At 33.2% G+C, this 17,587-nt stretch overlaps 1 protein-coding gene across 1 annotated transcript in view; it reads right to left on the reverse strand.

The window, feature by feature from the left end:
- Position 1: 1 nt before the first annotated feature.
- The window catches only part of LOC106881971 (heterogeneous nuclear ribonucleoprotein U-like protein 1), a gene marked incomplete at both ends in the record, with an annotated part of 33,401 nt that continues 15,815 nt past the window's right edge, over positions 2-17,587 (reverse strand). The window contains 8 exons of the mRNA XM_052967975.2: positions 2-670; positions 2,616-2,688; positions 4,957-5,089; positions 5,553-5,717; positions 7,519-7,735; positions 10,688-10,817; positions 11,782-12,031; positions 12,179-12,299. Of these exons, the coding sequence (XP_052823935.2) occupies positions 2-670; positions 2,616-2,688; positions 4,957-5,089; positions 5,553-5,717; positions 7,519-7,735; positions 10,688-10,817; positions 11,782-12,031; positions 12,179-12,299 (1,758 nt within the window). The remainder of the gene's footprint in view (positions 671-2,615; positions 2,689-4,956; positions 5,090-5,552; positions 5,718-7,518; positions 7,736-10,687; positions 10,818-11,781; positions 12,032-12,178; positions 12,300-17,587) is intronic.

Here is a 17,587-nt window from a genome sequence, read left to right on the forward strand (position 1 = left end):
TGTTGGTGGGATTAGCAGTGCCATACCAGTTACCAGGGCTGCTATTTACTGCACCACTGACACCGCTGCTGCCGCCACTGCCACTGCCACCTGCAGATCCAGCAACCCCACTGCGAGCTGCAACATCTGCATCTGTACTTGAGTAGCTGCCCTGATAGGACAGTGTTCCGTAGCTTGGGTTCTGAACATTGTAGGAAGCTGGGGTACTTTGGTCTCGATTGCCCCAACTAGAAGAACTAGTTTGGTACCCGTAACTGCCAGTCACTGACTGAGAACCATAGCTGCCGGCAGCACTGTTTGAACTACTGCTTGTGTATTGTCCACCATAGTTATCATAGGCTGAACGAGACTCTGGTTTGACATGAATGTCTTGCCACTGTGGAGAGTTTTCTTCACCTTCACCACCGTACTCCTGTTTGATGAAATCAAGAGCACTACTTGGGTCGGGTTTGATACGTTTCTCAGGAGGTTCTGTAACATCAGTTGCAGGACCCCATCTTGACTGGCGCCCTTCAAACCGATCTTTGTTACCAGGAGGGGGTGGTGGTGGAAGCATTGGAGTTCTCTGTCCAGGAGGAAGATCCATTTGTGGTTTTTCTACTTTAATTATTTGGTGTGGAGGAGGAGGTGGTCCTTGTGACATCCGTGGAGAAAATGGCTTTTGTGGGCTCTGCAATTATAAAATAAAAAGAAAACTCAATATATAATTCAAACAACAAATGAATTCAATGAATTTGTAAATAAAAAGGAGATTTTTTGTTTATCTGATGGATTGGTTTTGATGGGAGGAAGAGGGAAAGTTAATCCTTAGACTAGAGAACCAACCTAAATACCTTTAACATCTGGACCTTGATAAAGGTACTCAAAAACCTAACAAAGGTAAACATCTCTGATGAGCTTACAGACAATTTCTATTCAATCGAATTTCATTCATAAGGCTTCAAGTAACTTGGGGTTATGGTTGAAGACACATACCCCAAACAAGTATAGGTGCTGGCATGACCATGTGATAATGAAATCACATGGCCATGCCAGCGCCTATACTTGTTATGCAGTTTATAAGATGAAATAAAGGTAATGAAGATCTATTTTACCCATTCAAACAGAGAAAGAGAGAAATACATCCACACATGTTCTATAAAAAAAAGATCATTACAAATTATAAACTTTTACTTTATATTCTTTAACAAACCACCATCACAATCATTACTTTTCCTTTTAACCCTTTCATTAGCAAACTGCCCAAAACCACCCGAAAAAAGTTCTGGTTCATATGACCAAGGCACCCAAACCCGCCCATAATCACATTCATATTTAAATGAGAATTTCAGCGCAAATCTCGTTAGTACATTCATGAAAACATGTGATTCAACTTGTCGACAGTTGAATTACAGTTTCCGACATCGATTGACGTGATATATTAACTTTGTGGATTTTGGGAGATTTTTTTCAAAACTTTTTGGAATTTGTAATACTGACAAAAAAATGGATACTAGCTTTATTCTATCAAGCAGTGAGTCAGAATTTGAAGGATTTTCAATTGAAGACCTTGAGAAATCTACTAAATTTGTAACTGAAAAATAAAACATGGTATCTGATAATGAATCCAATGTTTCATTTTCCAAAAGTCAATGTTGTGATTCCGACAACTCTGATGACAGCAATAAAGAAAATAAATTTACACCTGAGTGGAGTAAGAATCTGAAATCTGTTTCTTTTGGTGATTTTTGTGAAGAGGCTGCACCAAGTCACAATCTTTCTCAGGAAAGAAAACCATTAGACTATTTCCTTTTACTTTTTCCTCTTAGCTTGTTTCAAATAATTACAGTGGAAACAAACCGTTACGCCGAATATAAACAAAGAGAAAAAAGGATAGCATATTTTGCCATAAATATTATAATGGGCATTAGAAAGCTATCCAGAATTACAAATTACTGGAGTAGCGATGAACCCTTTGGAGACAAATATGTCTCAAGTATAATGACAAGGACTCAGTTTCTAAAATTAACACAGCATTTACATGGGAGAGACATGAGCAGTACACCAGTACGTGAAGAACCAGACTTTGGACCCTTATTTAAAATAAGACTCCTCACTGACTGTGTTCAAAACACATATAAAACATTTTACAAACCAGCCTGTGTCTTCACATTCCAAGAGGAGGTTTACATAACGGTCAGTCATTCGAGCCTGAGCAGCGTCCATGTTATTTTCATGAGGTACTGCTAACTTGACCAGATTCACAACTTTCTTTCTTTTACCCCACATTAAAATGTCCGGTTTTTTCGCAACTGGGATGGGAAAGAGCCCCTGGCACCCTTGATGATGATAGCAATTCTAAAATATATTTTGGTTGAATAAACAACTAACTCAATAAGTCAATAAAATTATTTATGAAGGAGATAAAAGCTTTTGAAAGTGGTGGTGGTGGTGGGGGGTTACATGTAAATAACAGTAGAACTCCATAGAAGACAAGTGAAGTTGAAATGTCAGTGTTAGTAATTTAATAGACACATTTTCACAACCAAGATATAAAATATATATCTTTTTCTTATTTCGATATGAGTTGGAAAACAATGTGTAAGTAAAGTTTCTGATAATAAAAGCATACTAACTTGTTCAGCTGATCGATTGTCATGCTTGTACATTTTATCTCTTGGCCTTTTATTTTTACCTTCAATATTGTACCTGCAAATATAAAATTGAAATAATAAATATATAAATCATTGAAGTTGAGAAAAGACATAATTTCAGTAGCGATAGACAATTCTTGTTTTACAAGTAAATTTTCAGATAAATATTGATTCAGGAATTAGTTAACTTATACAAGTAGAGGTAATACCTAGCTTAAAATGAGAACATAACAGGAGACAAGAAATAAGTTTTCCAGCTTGTACTATTTTGGCAAAATTTTAACTGGAATGACATACTGAAAGTACTAAATAATAAAGGTAAGGTAACTATAGTAATCAAATTAATCAAATGATTTAAATGTATACATAAAGCAAAACTGAAGTAACTTCAATATGCACCAAACATTTACAATATGAATTGATATTTTTAAAAGTGGACACATAAGAGGTGCAACAGTATCAGTGGAAGACTAACTGGACATAGAAGTGCAGCAGTATAATTGAAGTACCAACAGAAAAAGTAGCTGCTAGAATAAGGACAGGCTGGGCAAAGTTCAGAGAGCTACTGTCTCTATTAGTAACAAAGGGCCTCTCTCTCAGCGTGAAAGGCAGATTGTATGATGCCTGTGTACGAACAGCTGTGCTACATGGTAGTGAGACATGGGCTGTGACTAATGAGGATGTGAAGGCTTAAAAGAAATGAAGCCAATATGCTCTGATGGACAGATAATGTCAGTGTGCATGTACAACAGAGTGTAAGTGATTTGAGAGAAAAATTGGGTACACAAGGCATCAGATGTAGTGTGCAAGGGAGAAGACTGCTGGTCATGTAATGTGTATGAAAACAGCTGCATTAAGAAGTGCCAATCTCTAATTGTGAAGGGAACATGTGGAAGAAATAGACCCAGGAAGATGTAGGTCAAAGTGGTGAGAAAGGATCTTCAGACATTAGGCATCACAGTGGGGATGAGAGGGAACTTAAACTGCTGGTGGTTTGTTGTGCATGAGAAGACATGTCAAGCTAAGTAAAGTTGTGGTTGTCCTTGCATCCCTCCCTAGCTGAACGTTCCCAATTCTGTGGGCTCGTGGGTGCTAGTAAAAAGCACCCGTACCGCTGCTATGTATATGCACCCATACCTGTACTGCATAAAAGTATGCAGTACACTCTGTAAAGTGGTTGGCATGAGGAAGGGCATCTTGTAGAAACCATGCCAAAACAGACAAGAAATGATGATTAGTTAGTCAGGAAGAAGGGATTAAAGCCTATGGACATTTGCTGGTCCTCCAAGACTGGTCATATTGATGTGGTTCAACAGATTCAAGTGAATATTGTAGGGAATGGAGGGAGGGGATTTCCAGAGAACAGACATTGTTCATAGGAAGGATAAGGAATAGTGGTTAATGCAGGGACAGAAAGAGAAAAAAGGGAAAATTATCAAGCAGATTCTAGTGGAGGTGATATGCTGTCAGATATCTCAAGAGTAGAGGCTGTTGCAAAAGTGCTAGATGTACAAAAGTGATTAGAGCCAGAAGGGAGTGAGGGGACAACCTGTTCAAATGGAGCTGGTTCTAGATGTGGTCTAGGATGTTTTTATGTAAATCAGTAGTAATTATATAAAAGGTACTTATATAAAAGAAGTATTCCATAGTGCTATTTATCTTTCAGCAATATATAATTTCTAAGAACAAATTAAAGTTAATACTAAACCTGCTTTGTTGATGTTATAGTCAGTATTTCAAAAGTAATACACATAAATTATCATTTATTCATTTTGTTTTTACATTCACTCTTTCATGTTGTCATCAACAATAAAAAAAAAAATTCAAGTTAATTTTTACAATGCAATCATGGGATATATTTTACACGTTACTAAATTTTCACTGAAATCTAAATATGTATTCTTGAGTGCAAGTGTTTTTTTTTGTTTTTTTTAATTAAGAGCTGGATTCTGTCATAAAGGTAGTGTTCATTTGGACTTCTTGAACACAATACCAACAATATAAAAATTTCAATTAAGGAAAATCTAGTAAACCATGAAAGAGATGGTGAAAGTTCTGGGATTATGGAAACCCTTTGTCTGTAAGCTTCAAGGTATTTAACGTTGAAATAGTTAACTGCTAAATGATGCTTGTGGCCCCACCAGTTTGTATCCAACACCAATGAGGCTCACAGTCATTTGTTTCTAAAACATTCTTCCAATCCTCTCTTGATTCTTAGTGAATATTTCCTTATTATGACTCCTGGCTTTGATGTTCAAACTATAGAAACTTAGCCACTAAATGGCATACAGTTCACACACAAAGAAAAGCAAGCAAAACTCACTGTTCAACTAATTTAATAGATTTTTCTTTTGGTAATTCAATATATTCAATGATATCAAACAGAGAAGAATTGTCTTCGGGCAAAGAAAAGTTTGCTTTCATTTCTAGTACAGCCTCTTCAGGAATAACTTTACCTGAAACAAATTATAAAAAGTGAAGTTTATACATGCACAACACAATGGAATCTGCAAAAAAAAAAAAAAAAGAAAAAGAAATATCTGAACACATCTTTTCAAAGATTGGTTCACTGCTTTATATCACACTGACTGTAACAGTTCCACATGACAAATTAACATATATTTGAAATATGATTGCTTTGGTAGAGGCATAAACTACCAAATTGTGTATCAACAACATACCAGCTCTACTTGTGTAATTAAGAAACAGATATGGAGAGTAATCTATTGAGTAGGTGATATCAGCTTATCTAAAACTGCAGTATTATGTACAATTTTCTCCATTTTTCCATCAAGTAGAAGTCTGAGCAACAATAAAGATATATACAGACTTCTATACTTTCCCAGGGACTAAGATTACATTATTCAGTTAATAACACTTCAATTTTGTATTTTACAAAAGAAAGAAAATTTAACCTACCATCTTCTTTAGTCCTTTTGCTTGAGCGATGAATCAATTCAGAATCTTCACAAACAAGAACAGCTGCTTTTCGATAAAATCCTTGGAAATTTCGCATCTTGCGCTTACGGGCACTAGCATAAACATTAGTTTGGTCAAGGATCAAATTTTTTCGTCTTCTGGAAGCTAGAGAATGGGAGAAAAAATTTTGTAACGAGATAAGTCCAATGTCTTCTAGTTGACTGGATCAACAGAAGTATGTTATTGTTACAATTTTATTAATCTTACAGGGGCAACATTCCATCCACACCCTGTTCAATCTGTTAATTCTACAATTGCACCCATTTATTACAAAAGTTAACTGCATCTATTAATAAAAAAGTTTTAGCAGATAATATCTATGAATATATACATTAAGCAATATATTTTGCATTTCATAGCAGTATCTCAACATGAACTGATCAAGAGAAAGTTAACAATGGTTCACTAAGGCTGTAATGTTACAAACACAAATTTCTTCCTACCATCAAGTGTACCAAATAAGTTGTTCAAATGTATATGGAATAGATCAAAGTCCATTCACTCTCTTGCTACTTATTTACATACATTCTTTCAATATTATTTTAGACATTAAGACAAATTTTAACAAAAAGCACTACTTAAAAGTATATGCTGTAACAATTACAGAGTTTGTTGTTTGACCACTAGGACTACATTGATAAAACAGACTTACGATTAAAGCTCGAGTGACAAATTAGCATAAAATAACTAATAAACAAATTGATTTGCAAAACTTACAATATTCTTTTTTATTGCTTCCACTATAGAAAACCAAATACAATTCTTAATCTATAATACTAAATAATTGTAGCGATACAAGTAAGGACATATAATGTCACTGGATCTCTTGCCCAGTACACTCCTACTAAGTCAATATTTAGAGCCCTATTAGTTAACTTCTCACCTACCACCACTAATCCTATTCACTGTACAATGCCATCAGAGTAAATGAAGAAAAGCATTAGATTTATCCATATTCACTATTTCCACTACTGAATCCATCATATTTATCACACTACTTTTCTAAAACCACTACTCCTCTATCACCCTTACACCACAATGAGACTGTAGCGCTACATAGGCTCCTGGTTACAAGATGGCAACAGGTCTGTCTATATACAGTACCTACAACCATCATTCCCTTTCCTCCATGTGATTCCAAGTTGACATCTAGCATTCTAACTTCGCCCTCAGTTACTCATTTTTGGCCTTTCTACTGTCATCACTTCCTATCCAATTCCCCTCTTTGTTCTACACACCTTAGATCACTGAATACTCTCTACATTTACTATGTACAAGGCTCCCCACCCTCCTGTGCTAGTTCCACAACGTACCCACTTCCAGTACAGTACTCCCAGTGACTGGTAATAGAGAAAACCTCTCTAGTACTGCTAACATGAAATGTGTTATTAGTTCACACTGTAAAGTGGTTGACAAATGAGCAGAGAAAACGTAGGGCTGCGAGGTCCCTATAGTCCTATCTCACCAAGGATTATTCAACTGCTTTAGTGTTGGTATGACAATAAAAATGCATCCACCAGTAGAAACCAAGACAAATGACACATACAAGCAGCAGTCTAGGGGAAGAATGGTTCCTAATAAAAGATGACTTAGATTGTGATGACCTGTTGAACCCATTCCAACATGGAAAGCTCAATACAATGATGATAATGTAGAATGTTGCAGAAATAAATGAAAAAAAAACTTGATATAGGGAGAAAAATTAGCAAAAATTTGGAGAACATGAAATTTGCATTGAAAAATGTTGGATGGTGTATGGCAAGTACTTAGTGAAATCATATTACTAATGTAGATTTACCTCAATATTCTGATTCAAATATGAATAAGCAAATTAAAGTGATCTCAAGTAGTGTGGTACAAAAATGGTTTAAAGGGAGAAACATAAAACAGACAAACACAAACATACCGATCTGAAACATTTTATTGAGACATCCTGTTGCTTTCTGAATAAGGATATCCCATCTGCCATGGAAAAATCTTTTTCTTGGTAATCCCATCACTCTCATTTTATCAATTAGAGAATCAGTACCAATGACATAATATTTCTTATCTGGATGGTTTTTGTACATATTCAAAGCCCATGAGGTCTTTCCACAGCCAGGCAAACCAATTAACATTATCATCTATATAAAACAAAAGAAAACATATTAAGAAATCAAACATGACACAGTTACAGGAATCAACTACATAAAAATAGTAATATTGAAGATATTAGGAAACACAAGATTCTAAGTTTGTAACACATGACTTACATCAATCTCGTGATAAGATTGCAATTTTGTCCTACCATTACAACAACTGGTTTAGATTTCAACATATTTTAGAATTAGAATGATGCTCAAGTCTTTAACATTGGCGAAACAATATTTTAAAAACATTAGGATTAATATAACTAAAAAGTTATATATTATTGATACTAATGTTAGATGAAAGAAGCAAGAGTTCATCTGTCTGTAACTGAAGCAGCAGCAGCTGGGGTACACAACAGCGTCTCTAAGTACCAACTACACAATGGTAATTTTACTTTTCCGATAGATCATTAATCAAATACTGTTAAACAGAATCTCTTACGTTATTTACATTTGACGGATATTTATCCTCATCTTGTTTGTTGTTCGATTCCAAGCAGGAGAAATTTCGAACCTGGGTTCTCATTCCTAAGATGGTTGTTATTGTTATTATTATTATTTTTATTATTATTATTCAGGTCACTGCTTGGAATTGAACTCGGAATCTTGGGGTTAGTAGCCTGCGATCTTAACCACTACGCCATATGCCTGTGGGCAATTATGGAGTGAATTTTTAGGGCTTATAAATCTAATATTTTCCTATATTATAAATATATATAGTTGTTAGATCAGGTAATGAAAGTCACGGAGAGGGTCATAGCCCAACTAATTAGGGAGAGAATCAGTTTAGATGAGATGCAGTTTGGGTTCGTGCCAGGGAAAAGCACCACTGAAGCTATATTTCTGGTAAGACAGCTGCATGAGAAATACCTAGCCAAAGATAAACTTCTGTACCTGGCTTTCGTTGACATCTGGTGGTCAATGAGGAAACTAGGGATAGATGACCAAAGACTGCATGTACTCCATCCCATGCAGCTGTGGTAGGTTATACAAAGGCGAAACATGCCGTCCCTCAAAATAAGGGTAGAGGAAGATCGCAAAGCTGTGACACGAAGAGATATTAATAAATCAGGTATAGCTGATCATGTATGGAAAAATGGAGACCACCTCCCCCTGTGGGATGAAGTTAAAATAATAGACAGAGAACACCACTGGAAAATACAAAAACTAAAAGAAGCAGCACATATGCTAGGACACAACAACCTCCTAAGCAGACCGAGTGCAGATATGAATAGCATATGGGAACCAGTATTAAGGAAGGATAGGAATATATTAGATTTATAAGCCCCAAAAATTCATTTCATAATTGCCCACAGGCATATGGCATAGTGGTTAAGAGCCCAGGCTACTAACCCCAAGATTCCGAGTTCGATTCCAAGCAGTGACCTGAATAATAATAACAACATCAAAAAATACCTTAGGAATGAAAACCCAAGTTCGAAATTTCCCCCAAGACACCTGATGAAGGCAGGAGGGTATATCAGCCAAAATGTTGTGTTAACAACAAACAAGATGAGGACAAATATCCGTCAATTGTAAATAATTCCTCATCTCTTAAATATAGAACAGGATCTCTTAGTTTATAAATGCAATGGTCTCACTCTTTGAAAGCTAATATTTTAAGGTACAAGCCTGGTTAAATTATTATTACAAAATTGACTGTCTACAACTTGATAAACTTGTGAGAGCTGCTAAGTATTTACAATGAAGGAAGACATTATCTAATATAGATTTGTAACTAAACATAAGAATTCTAGAAACGTTTTAGAGAATTCATTTCTGTTATCTTTTGTCCCCTTCAAGACAGTTTAAAACTTAACACGTTGAAATTAACAATTATTCTGTTTCACCTAGTAATGTTAACTTGGAGGTAAACGATGTTATTATTCAAGGCAAACTAATTTGACCAGTGAATATTGGTTATTGATTTATGTTGGTGATATCATACACACATCTCCACATCAAAGTAAATAGTACATTCTCTTCAATAAAGCTAGTGTTACTAAAATGTACGGTTTTTTTTTGGGGGGGGGGGGCAGTAGCTAGATCGTAATTATAAAATATGGCAAATATCATCTATCCCTGAGATTTAACTAAATAAACAAATTTGTTTCTAAATGTTATATCTAAATGTTGCTATATGATTATCAGATTTAGCAAACTTAGAATCATAGCGATCATGTTAATCAAATTAGTTCAATTAACAAATGTAATTGAATGTAGATACAACTTTACAATTAATTGTTACTATTTCCAGCTGTAGAAACTCTGCCAAATCAGATTGGAGCCTGGTGTAGCCATCTGGTTCACCAGTCCTCAGTCAAATCGTCCAACCCATGCTAGCATGGAAGGCGGACGTTAAACGATGATGATGATGATGATTTTGAACTTTACCATGTAATTATTTTCTAGTGTTACACAAGCCACTATTCTATATTAATTTTTTTTAAAAGATAAGAATACTGGAGAAGAATTCAGAAAGCTTAGATTTGCTTGAAATGATTTAGAATTATCATTTTAGATCTTTAAGCCATGGACTACAAAAAATACTATTTTAATACCAAAGATAAAGTTAAAAAGACTTTGTAAACCTTTCTTCTCAGATTCACATAACTGATCATCAGACAGAAACGAACTTTTTGAACTATACAAAAACTACTGTACCATTCCAAAGGTTTCAATTCTCCCCGATAATCAGTTATTGAAACTAGGAGCAAGCAAACAGTTTTCAGTTTCAATAAAATATATTCTCTCCCTCTCTCTCTCTCTCTCTCGTGCATGCAATCTACAGAGGAAATCCATAAAAAATAAACCAAAACTGCAAGAAGTCTATGTCATACATTTACTAAACCTTAGAATAATTGTTAATTTGCAATTCAACTGCACAAAATATCCAGCTAAAATTGATGAAACAATTCAACAGAAACTAATGAAATAACCACTAACCTCACATTCAGTCTTTGTGTTAGGACATTTAGAACCTCGTACTCTTTCATTTACATGAACATGGTCAATATAAACAAAACCAGGTGGCGGTGGAAACCAGGCTGCTGTTTGTCCGAAGTTTACTTTGAACCTAGAATGAGAGAGAAAAGAATGAAGGCTGATTTCATATTCTAATTAAATAATAAGTAAGACAGTTATTCTGAAACTGAGAGACCCCTGCCTCCAAACAAAAAACAACAAAAGTTGGAAACAGGATATTTAAAATATAAAGGTAAACTTTTCATTTCTAGCCTCATGTTAATTATAACTAAATTATTATTTAAAGCTAAGTTTGAGCAGTACGATTTAAATTCTAAAACAAAGCATAATGTTAATTAGATGAGTAAAACAGTAAATAAAGGAGATATCTTATTAAATTAGCAAAATGGGAGTGGGGACGAATAATTTAGCTTAGTAAATAAATGATGCATGGTTTGATCCCAAAGTGTAACACCTTGAGCAAGTGTCTTTTAATGTAGCCTCACATTGACCAATACCCTGCGAGTGGAATATGGTAAAGAGAGAAACTGTGCAGAAATCTACAATGTGGGGTGGGGGGAGGGGACACGTGAATGTTTAGCAAGTGTAAAAGTGAAGTTGTGAGAAAAGGTGCAACTTAGCAATTCAATAACATAGACTGAAATAAGTACTGGTGTGGATATGACCAACTAAAACATTTGAAGTTGGTATCCCAGTAGAGTCACAGTCCAATAACTAAAACAAAACAAAACAAAATAGTATTTAAAAAATTTAGGTATGAATTCTAGAAGTTAAATCACTAAAACATTATCTATAAATTTATCGCTTCATGTCAGAAGAATATCAGACATGAACCCTAGGAACATTATGCTGTCAATATTTTCCAAAAGGCACGTCATTTTGAAAAGATTTGTGTGGGTACTAATATAGCTCTGAGAATCTGTCAATCCAAATTCAGATAGACACGTTATTCTAACAATAAAATTATTTCATTTGATTCCTTGAATGTATAAATTTATCATAACAATGTACTTAGAGTGCATATTGCAAAGGAAATTAAATTAAAATGATCTTACTTGCAATTCTTTGAAAGAATATGTGGAAAGAGAGCCATGTTTTCTTTCCCAATAGGATGTGAAGTGAGTGGACAAGCCACACCAAGCCACCGACCATTTTTAGAGTATGAAATAGTAGGTGGTCGTGATTCTAAATCTAAAAGGCATCCAATTACATCTCCAGCACAAAATGTTTCACCATAGTTGGAGAATTTGCAATTGACGGAGAACTTTCCAGTACCACCATAACCATAAGAATTAGCTTCTTCTCCTGGACAATAAGAAAAAATTTTAAATTAATGATTAACTTTCATAGAATATATTTTCTTGGGTTAGTTTGAAACAATGCAATATTAGGAGTATACAAAATTTCTCTAGTATAAAAAAAAATGTTAGATGAAGCTTGTTTTATCCATACCTAATTGGTATGAGGACTTATTAATAGACCATCCAACTCTCACAACATGAGGGTGTTCTTCTCTGTGATCTTCACCAAAATTTGCAGACAGATGCTCAATAACATGAACCTCATAAAATACCTGGAAAATAATAGCAAATATATTTTCAAATAAATCCTGTTGCTTTTGTCTAAATGTTAAAAATAAATACATTAAAAAAATTCCATTGTTTTGTAACTAAGTTATAACGTAACAGTTTCAAATCTAGACATGCCAGTCATCTAAGAACCTTAGAAGTTAAGAATGAAGTAGACAGAATATTAATAACACTTTCAGGTGTTACTATTAGTTTCAAACAATCATTCAAAATACATAGCCCAGTGGAGTTGTAGGTATACAGTAAAATACACAACCTCCTCTCATTATCTTTCCAAGTTATCGTCCAACCTCACATTTTCCACCGTCTTCCTCCCTGTCCATTGCCTGACGTTGATCAAATACTCCCTGTGATCTTCCTATACCTCTTTTACAAGGGGTTTTGTATACATGAAACCATATTTGTGAGTGGTAGAGTGGCATGGTGATGCGTTAAATTGACAAATCACTTAATAAAGTTAAGTATTAGAAATTTCACATTGTTGTCCAGAGATATTCCTAACAGATGAAAGGGTGGAAAATAAATTGTTTATATAATATAGACGTGTATGTGGGCATGCAATAAGAGACCTAGTTTAAAATACAATTTCAAACTGGACCCATTCACTATAGGTATGAGGCATGCTTCTTATACATCTAGTATCTACTGTAAAATAAAGTCAACTAACAAATCAGGATTACACCAAGACAAACCAATGGATTAAAGAATGAAACAGGATACTAGAAATGGCTTCTGCAGCAGAGATCCTCACAGAGTGAAATAGATGTACAATGTAAAATCTTACTTACATTGTAAAATATAGATGAGGAAAAAATTTTTTTTCCCCCTTTTCATCTTATAAGATATTTAAAAGTTGGCAAAGAATTGTTCCATGATAAAAGAAGTATTTACGAAGTTATTCTACTGAATAATGTTAACATTTTTTAACATTGCTGAAATGAATAAGTTAAAAATAATATTTCTGAAAAAAGGAAAAGGATAAATAAAAAAAATGTAACCAAAAGTAATATTTTTTCTTCTCTTTTTGCTTTCTTTCCCTTCTTGCTCATTAACCTTTTTTTCTGAAATTTATTATGTTAAATTGTTGAGAACATGGGAGACATAAAGGGGAAACTTCTTTTCCCTTCTCACACACAGAATAATTCATTCATATCACATATTTTCTTCTGAATAATTTCATAGTAATAAATACTTTACATGGGTTTTCTTAAATTCTGACAAATTAACTACAGGTGCACCAACAACTTTATCACCCAGACAACATAGATTTGTATCAATGCACCAATCAACCAAACATTAGATGGGGGGGGGGGGGGGGTTCAGAAATTGCATTTTAATATTTTGAGCCATGATAGCACTTTCACTGACTTCAAAATGTGTGTGCATGAAAGTGCATAACCATAAATTTTGGCTTTAAAAAAGCCCTCATTCAAAGTACACATGCATACATTGCAAATGAGATTACATTTGCATATCCTTGTCACTTTGGCTATAAACACAAATAATACGATAGAAAGAAATTAAGAATAAAGTTTTAAATCACCCAAAACAGAAAAGCTGATTTTTTTTCTCTCTTCTAAAGAGAAAAACTATTTTCAAAAGATGAAAATAATTTTAGCCTGTAATTCACAGGCGCTGAAAGAAGAGAACTATTGTAGAAAGAAATTTAAAATAGAATTATGCAATTCATTGTTTTCTGAATGTAATAAGCAGCATCTTCGGCTTTTAGTTTTTCATTGATTTGATGGATGTAAGAAATTCTCTGATGACAAAGAAAAAAGGAAGTTTGCTTGAAAAAGTAAGTCAGATTTCAGTAATGTACTAGCTGTGTGACCAACTCCTGTTGACAGCACACAACTAAAAACAAGTATGAACCTGCTTTACATATTTAAAATTCCTCATTTTCTTATGGTTTTTATCACACTATATAGCTTGGAACAGTTTTCTGATTTGCCAGCTCCTGTGAAACTGTCCTACCATTACCAGTATGGAAAACAGATGTCAATTTTTTTTTCTTCTTCCCCTTTTGAAAATTTAGACACTTGCTTATTATTTACAGTTGGGTACTTTCCTAACACCAACTAATCAGCACTAGTTAGGCAGACAATGAGACTAGTATAGTCCAGAGATACAATGATTATATAGGAATGAAATATGAATATATGGTTAGTTCCTTAACCTCAAACATATTGCTAAATAACGATGCTGATATTCAATGAAAAATAGGAATAAAATTATTCAATTCCAATTATTCTGATGTCAGAGGTTATAAATTTCTCATGACTTTTATTTCTCTTCCTTTTATTTAATGCATGTTTATTGGGAAAACAAAAGAGAAGCTTTATAAAAAACATATAGAAAAAGTAAAGAGTGATACGAATGAGTAACAAGAAATTCTCCTGATCACTGAAATAATTCTGGACACTGTACGTGCCAACAAAAGTATGGCTGTGTGAAGTATCTTTACCTGGAGACAGATTTCTAATGTGTTGTTAAAAAAGATTTTTTTTAAGTGGACCTCAGGTTCACGTGAGAAATATTTTTGTGTACAAATGGGTATTGCATATTTAATGATTGCTACCTAAAGCACACTGGAAAACTCGATGGAATGGGAAAATTAACTTGATCTGTCATGCTGATTTTGCAAATCACTACTTAATGATAGTAACAACCAGTTAACTTCTTTATATCCCAGCATTCGACTTGGAGAGAAACAACACCTTTTTTGCCTACATAAAAGAAGATGAGTTTGCTACTTTAAAATTATTAAGAAATTACAATTTTTTTTTTATAAATTCAAGAACCATTTTTCATATTCCTATAAGATGTGAGTGGCATCTCAACTAATAATGGTGTATGTGTATATATATATATATATATCACAGTGGTATTCATGAGTTTATAATTTTCATTACCAGGCATCAAGCTGAAGCAGTAAATTTTTAATGGTGTATTTCATTAATTTAACAAGGAAGCTTACTTTCATTGCTGAAATCTAGAACAAAAATAAATATTTCAGATTGCAGTTTAGTCTTCGAATGTCATTCATATAATCTACTGTTTAGCTATGCATTTGCTTCATTTAAGTAGGGATAAAATAATAACTGTTATTTACATCAATACAAAACACACATAAGGTGTGCCTTTATTTGATATTAATGTCTTTGATTTTGTATGATATTACAATCAAGTCCAACTATTTCTATTCTATGTAGGTAATAATGAACTAAATCATTAGATCCTAAAGCCAGGGCTGGAATATATTCAAGTCACTCAAGACTTATGCCTTTACCTAAAATTATCACTCACTATTCAGGTCTTGCAAAAATTATTGGTTTTATTTTATCACCTTTATAGAAATCTCAAAAATATAAAATATAAATGAATAAAATAAAAAGATCTGTAAAGTGAGCCATTAAAGAAAATGGATTTAATTAATAAAAAAAAAAGATGTTATGGTTACCAAAAAAAAAAAAAAAGAAAAAATATGTAACTCAATTTTTCCTGTTTACCTTCAATGTTTTGAATAAAATTCTCCAATTGAATTTTATATTACTGAATCGTAGTAGGCTTTTATTTTAATGTATCTAATTTCAAAAGAATTTGCCATCAATAGCATTAAAAATAACATTTATCAATTAGATAAGGAAAATAAACTGCAAGCCTTAATTATTGTAATTTTTCTGCAATCCTTAAGCAACTCTCAACAAAGCATGAATAAATTCAACTCTATTTTAATCAAGGGCTTCACTGAAAATAAAATGCATCCAAGAAAATAGTTTTACAGAAATTTATGAGATTTCACCCTTGATTACTTAAATGTCACTATCAGTGGTATTAATGTATCAAAAGCTATTAATCTTATAAACAAATTTTCTCCATAATTTTGTTCAAATGTGCTTTATTTATACACATATGTGTGTGTATATTTACACACTAAAGTGTATTTTGCCTCAAACCAATTGCATTTGTTAATGAATGGACAATAAAATGGTGACTGAAGAAAATATGCTGTTGCTCTAGGAAAACAAACTGTTACGTGACAGATTACATGATACTACCTACTTGGTGTAAATTTTGGGTGGAATTGAAGAACATAGATTAATTGTAGTAGCATGCACACAGAGACGGACTGATCAAATCACTACAACTTATTGTAACACTACCATGACAATTCAAACTGATTGCAGACAACAGAAAAGACAAAACAATAAAAAGAGAAAGATACTAACATGCAAACAGTCAGGTTAACATTTTGTAATAGCCAGAAGCATTTCCAATACTCAATCTCCAAGCAAACATACACAAATATAGTTATGTCCATATGAAATATTGGTTTGTTTGTAGTATTTTTTCCTCTTCTTCCATTTGAAAATAGGAAGTACCTAGGTATTTTCTTTGTAGCTTATACTAGCAGACCAAAAAATTTTCCAACTGAAACAAGCAGGAATAGTTATACAAAAATGACCTATATCTAAACTATATTGGTGAAATGATTTACTTCAATATGTTCATTAAAAAACAAAAAAAAACCCTTAAGAACCTGAAATAAAACATCACCAAAACACGCAGAAAAAAAAAATCTGACATGTGGTAGGTTACTAATAAAACTGATAGAGCTAAACATCAGCTAAATCTTTGTGATAACTGTTTAAAAGTAAAAAAAATAGCTATGTATTAATACTGCTGTTAACATTTTTCTCATATAAATAGGAACAAATATTTAACAGAAATCCTTTTCAGAAAGATGGATAAAAAAAAAAAATCAAATATGCAAATTAACAGCAAAACTAACTGAAATATATAAACATAGCAAGATATATTTAGCATGCAGTATTGGTTAGGAAATAGCTGGTGTTTCAGTAACCACGCCTTCCCCTGATCAACTAATTTTTATATCAATTTGCAAAGATCAAACATCAACAAAAAAAATTAAATAAAAACAAATGAATCACTTGACTTTTGAAAATGATTGTGGATATCGTTAAATAAAATATTTTCACTGTATACTTTATATTCACCTTATTACAGTTAACTTAGTTATAACATGATTAAACTAAATAAAAGCAAAATTCAGTAAACTGTGCACACCACTAACAAAATCAGTGCAAATTCTTGATATTATTTCCACCATCCTTTTTAACCTAAACTAAAGCAATTCCTTACATGGTCATTTGTGTTGTTAGAAAAAGCAGCCAAATTTCTCTCAAACCATACCTTAAGAATTCTTAAAAGGAAAATATTAGCAATGTAATTCTTATGTATGGTCTGA

The sequence above is a fragment of the Octopus bimaculoides genome, chromosome 5, assembly GCF_046866305.1.
Source record: "Octopus bimaculoides isolate indiv1 chromosome 5, ASM4686630v1, whole genome shotgun sequence".
NCBI lineage: Eukaryota > Metazoa > Mollusca > Cephalopoda > Octopoda > Octopodidae > Octopus > Octopus bimaculoides.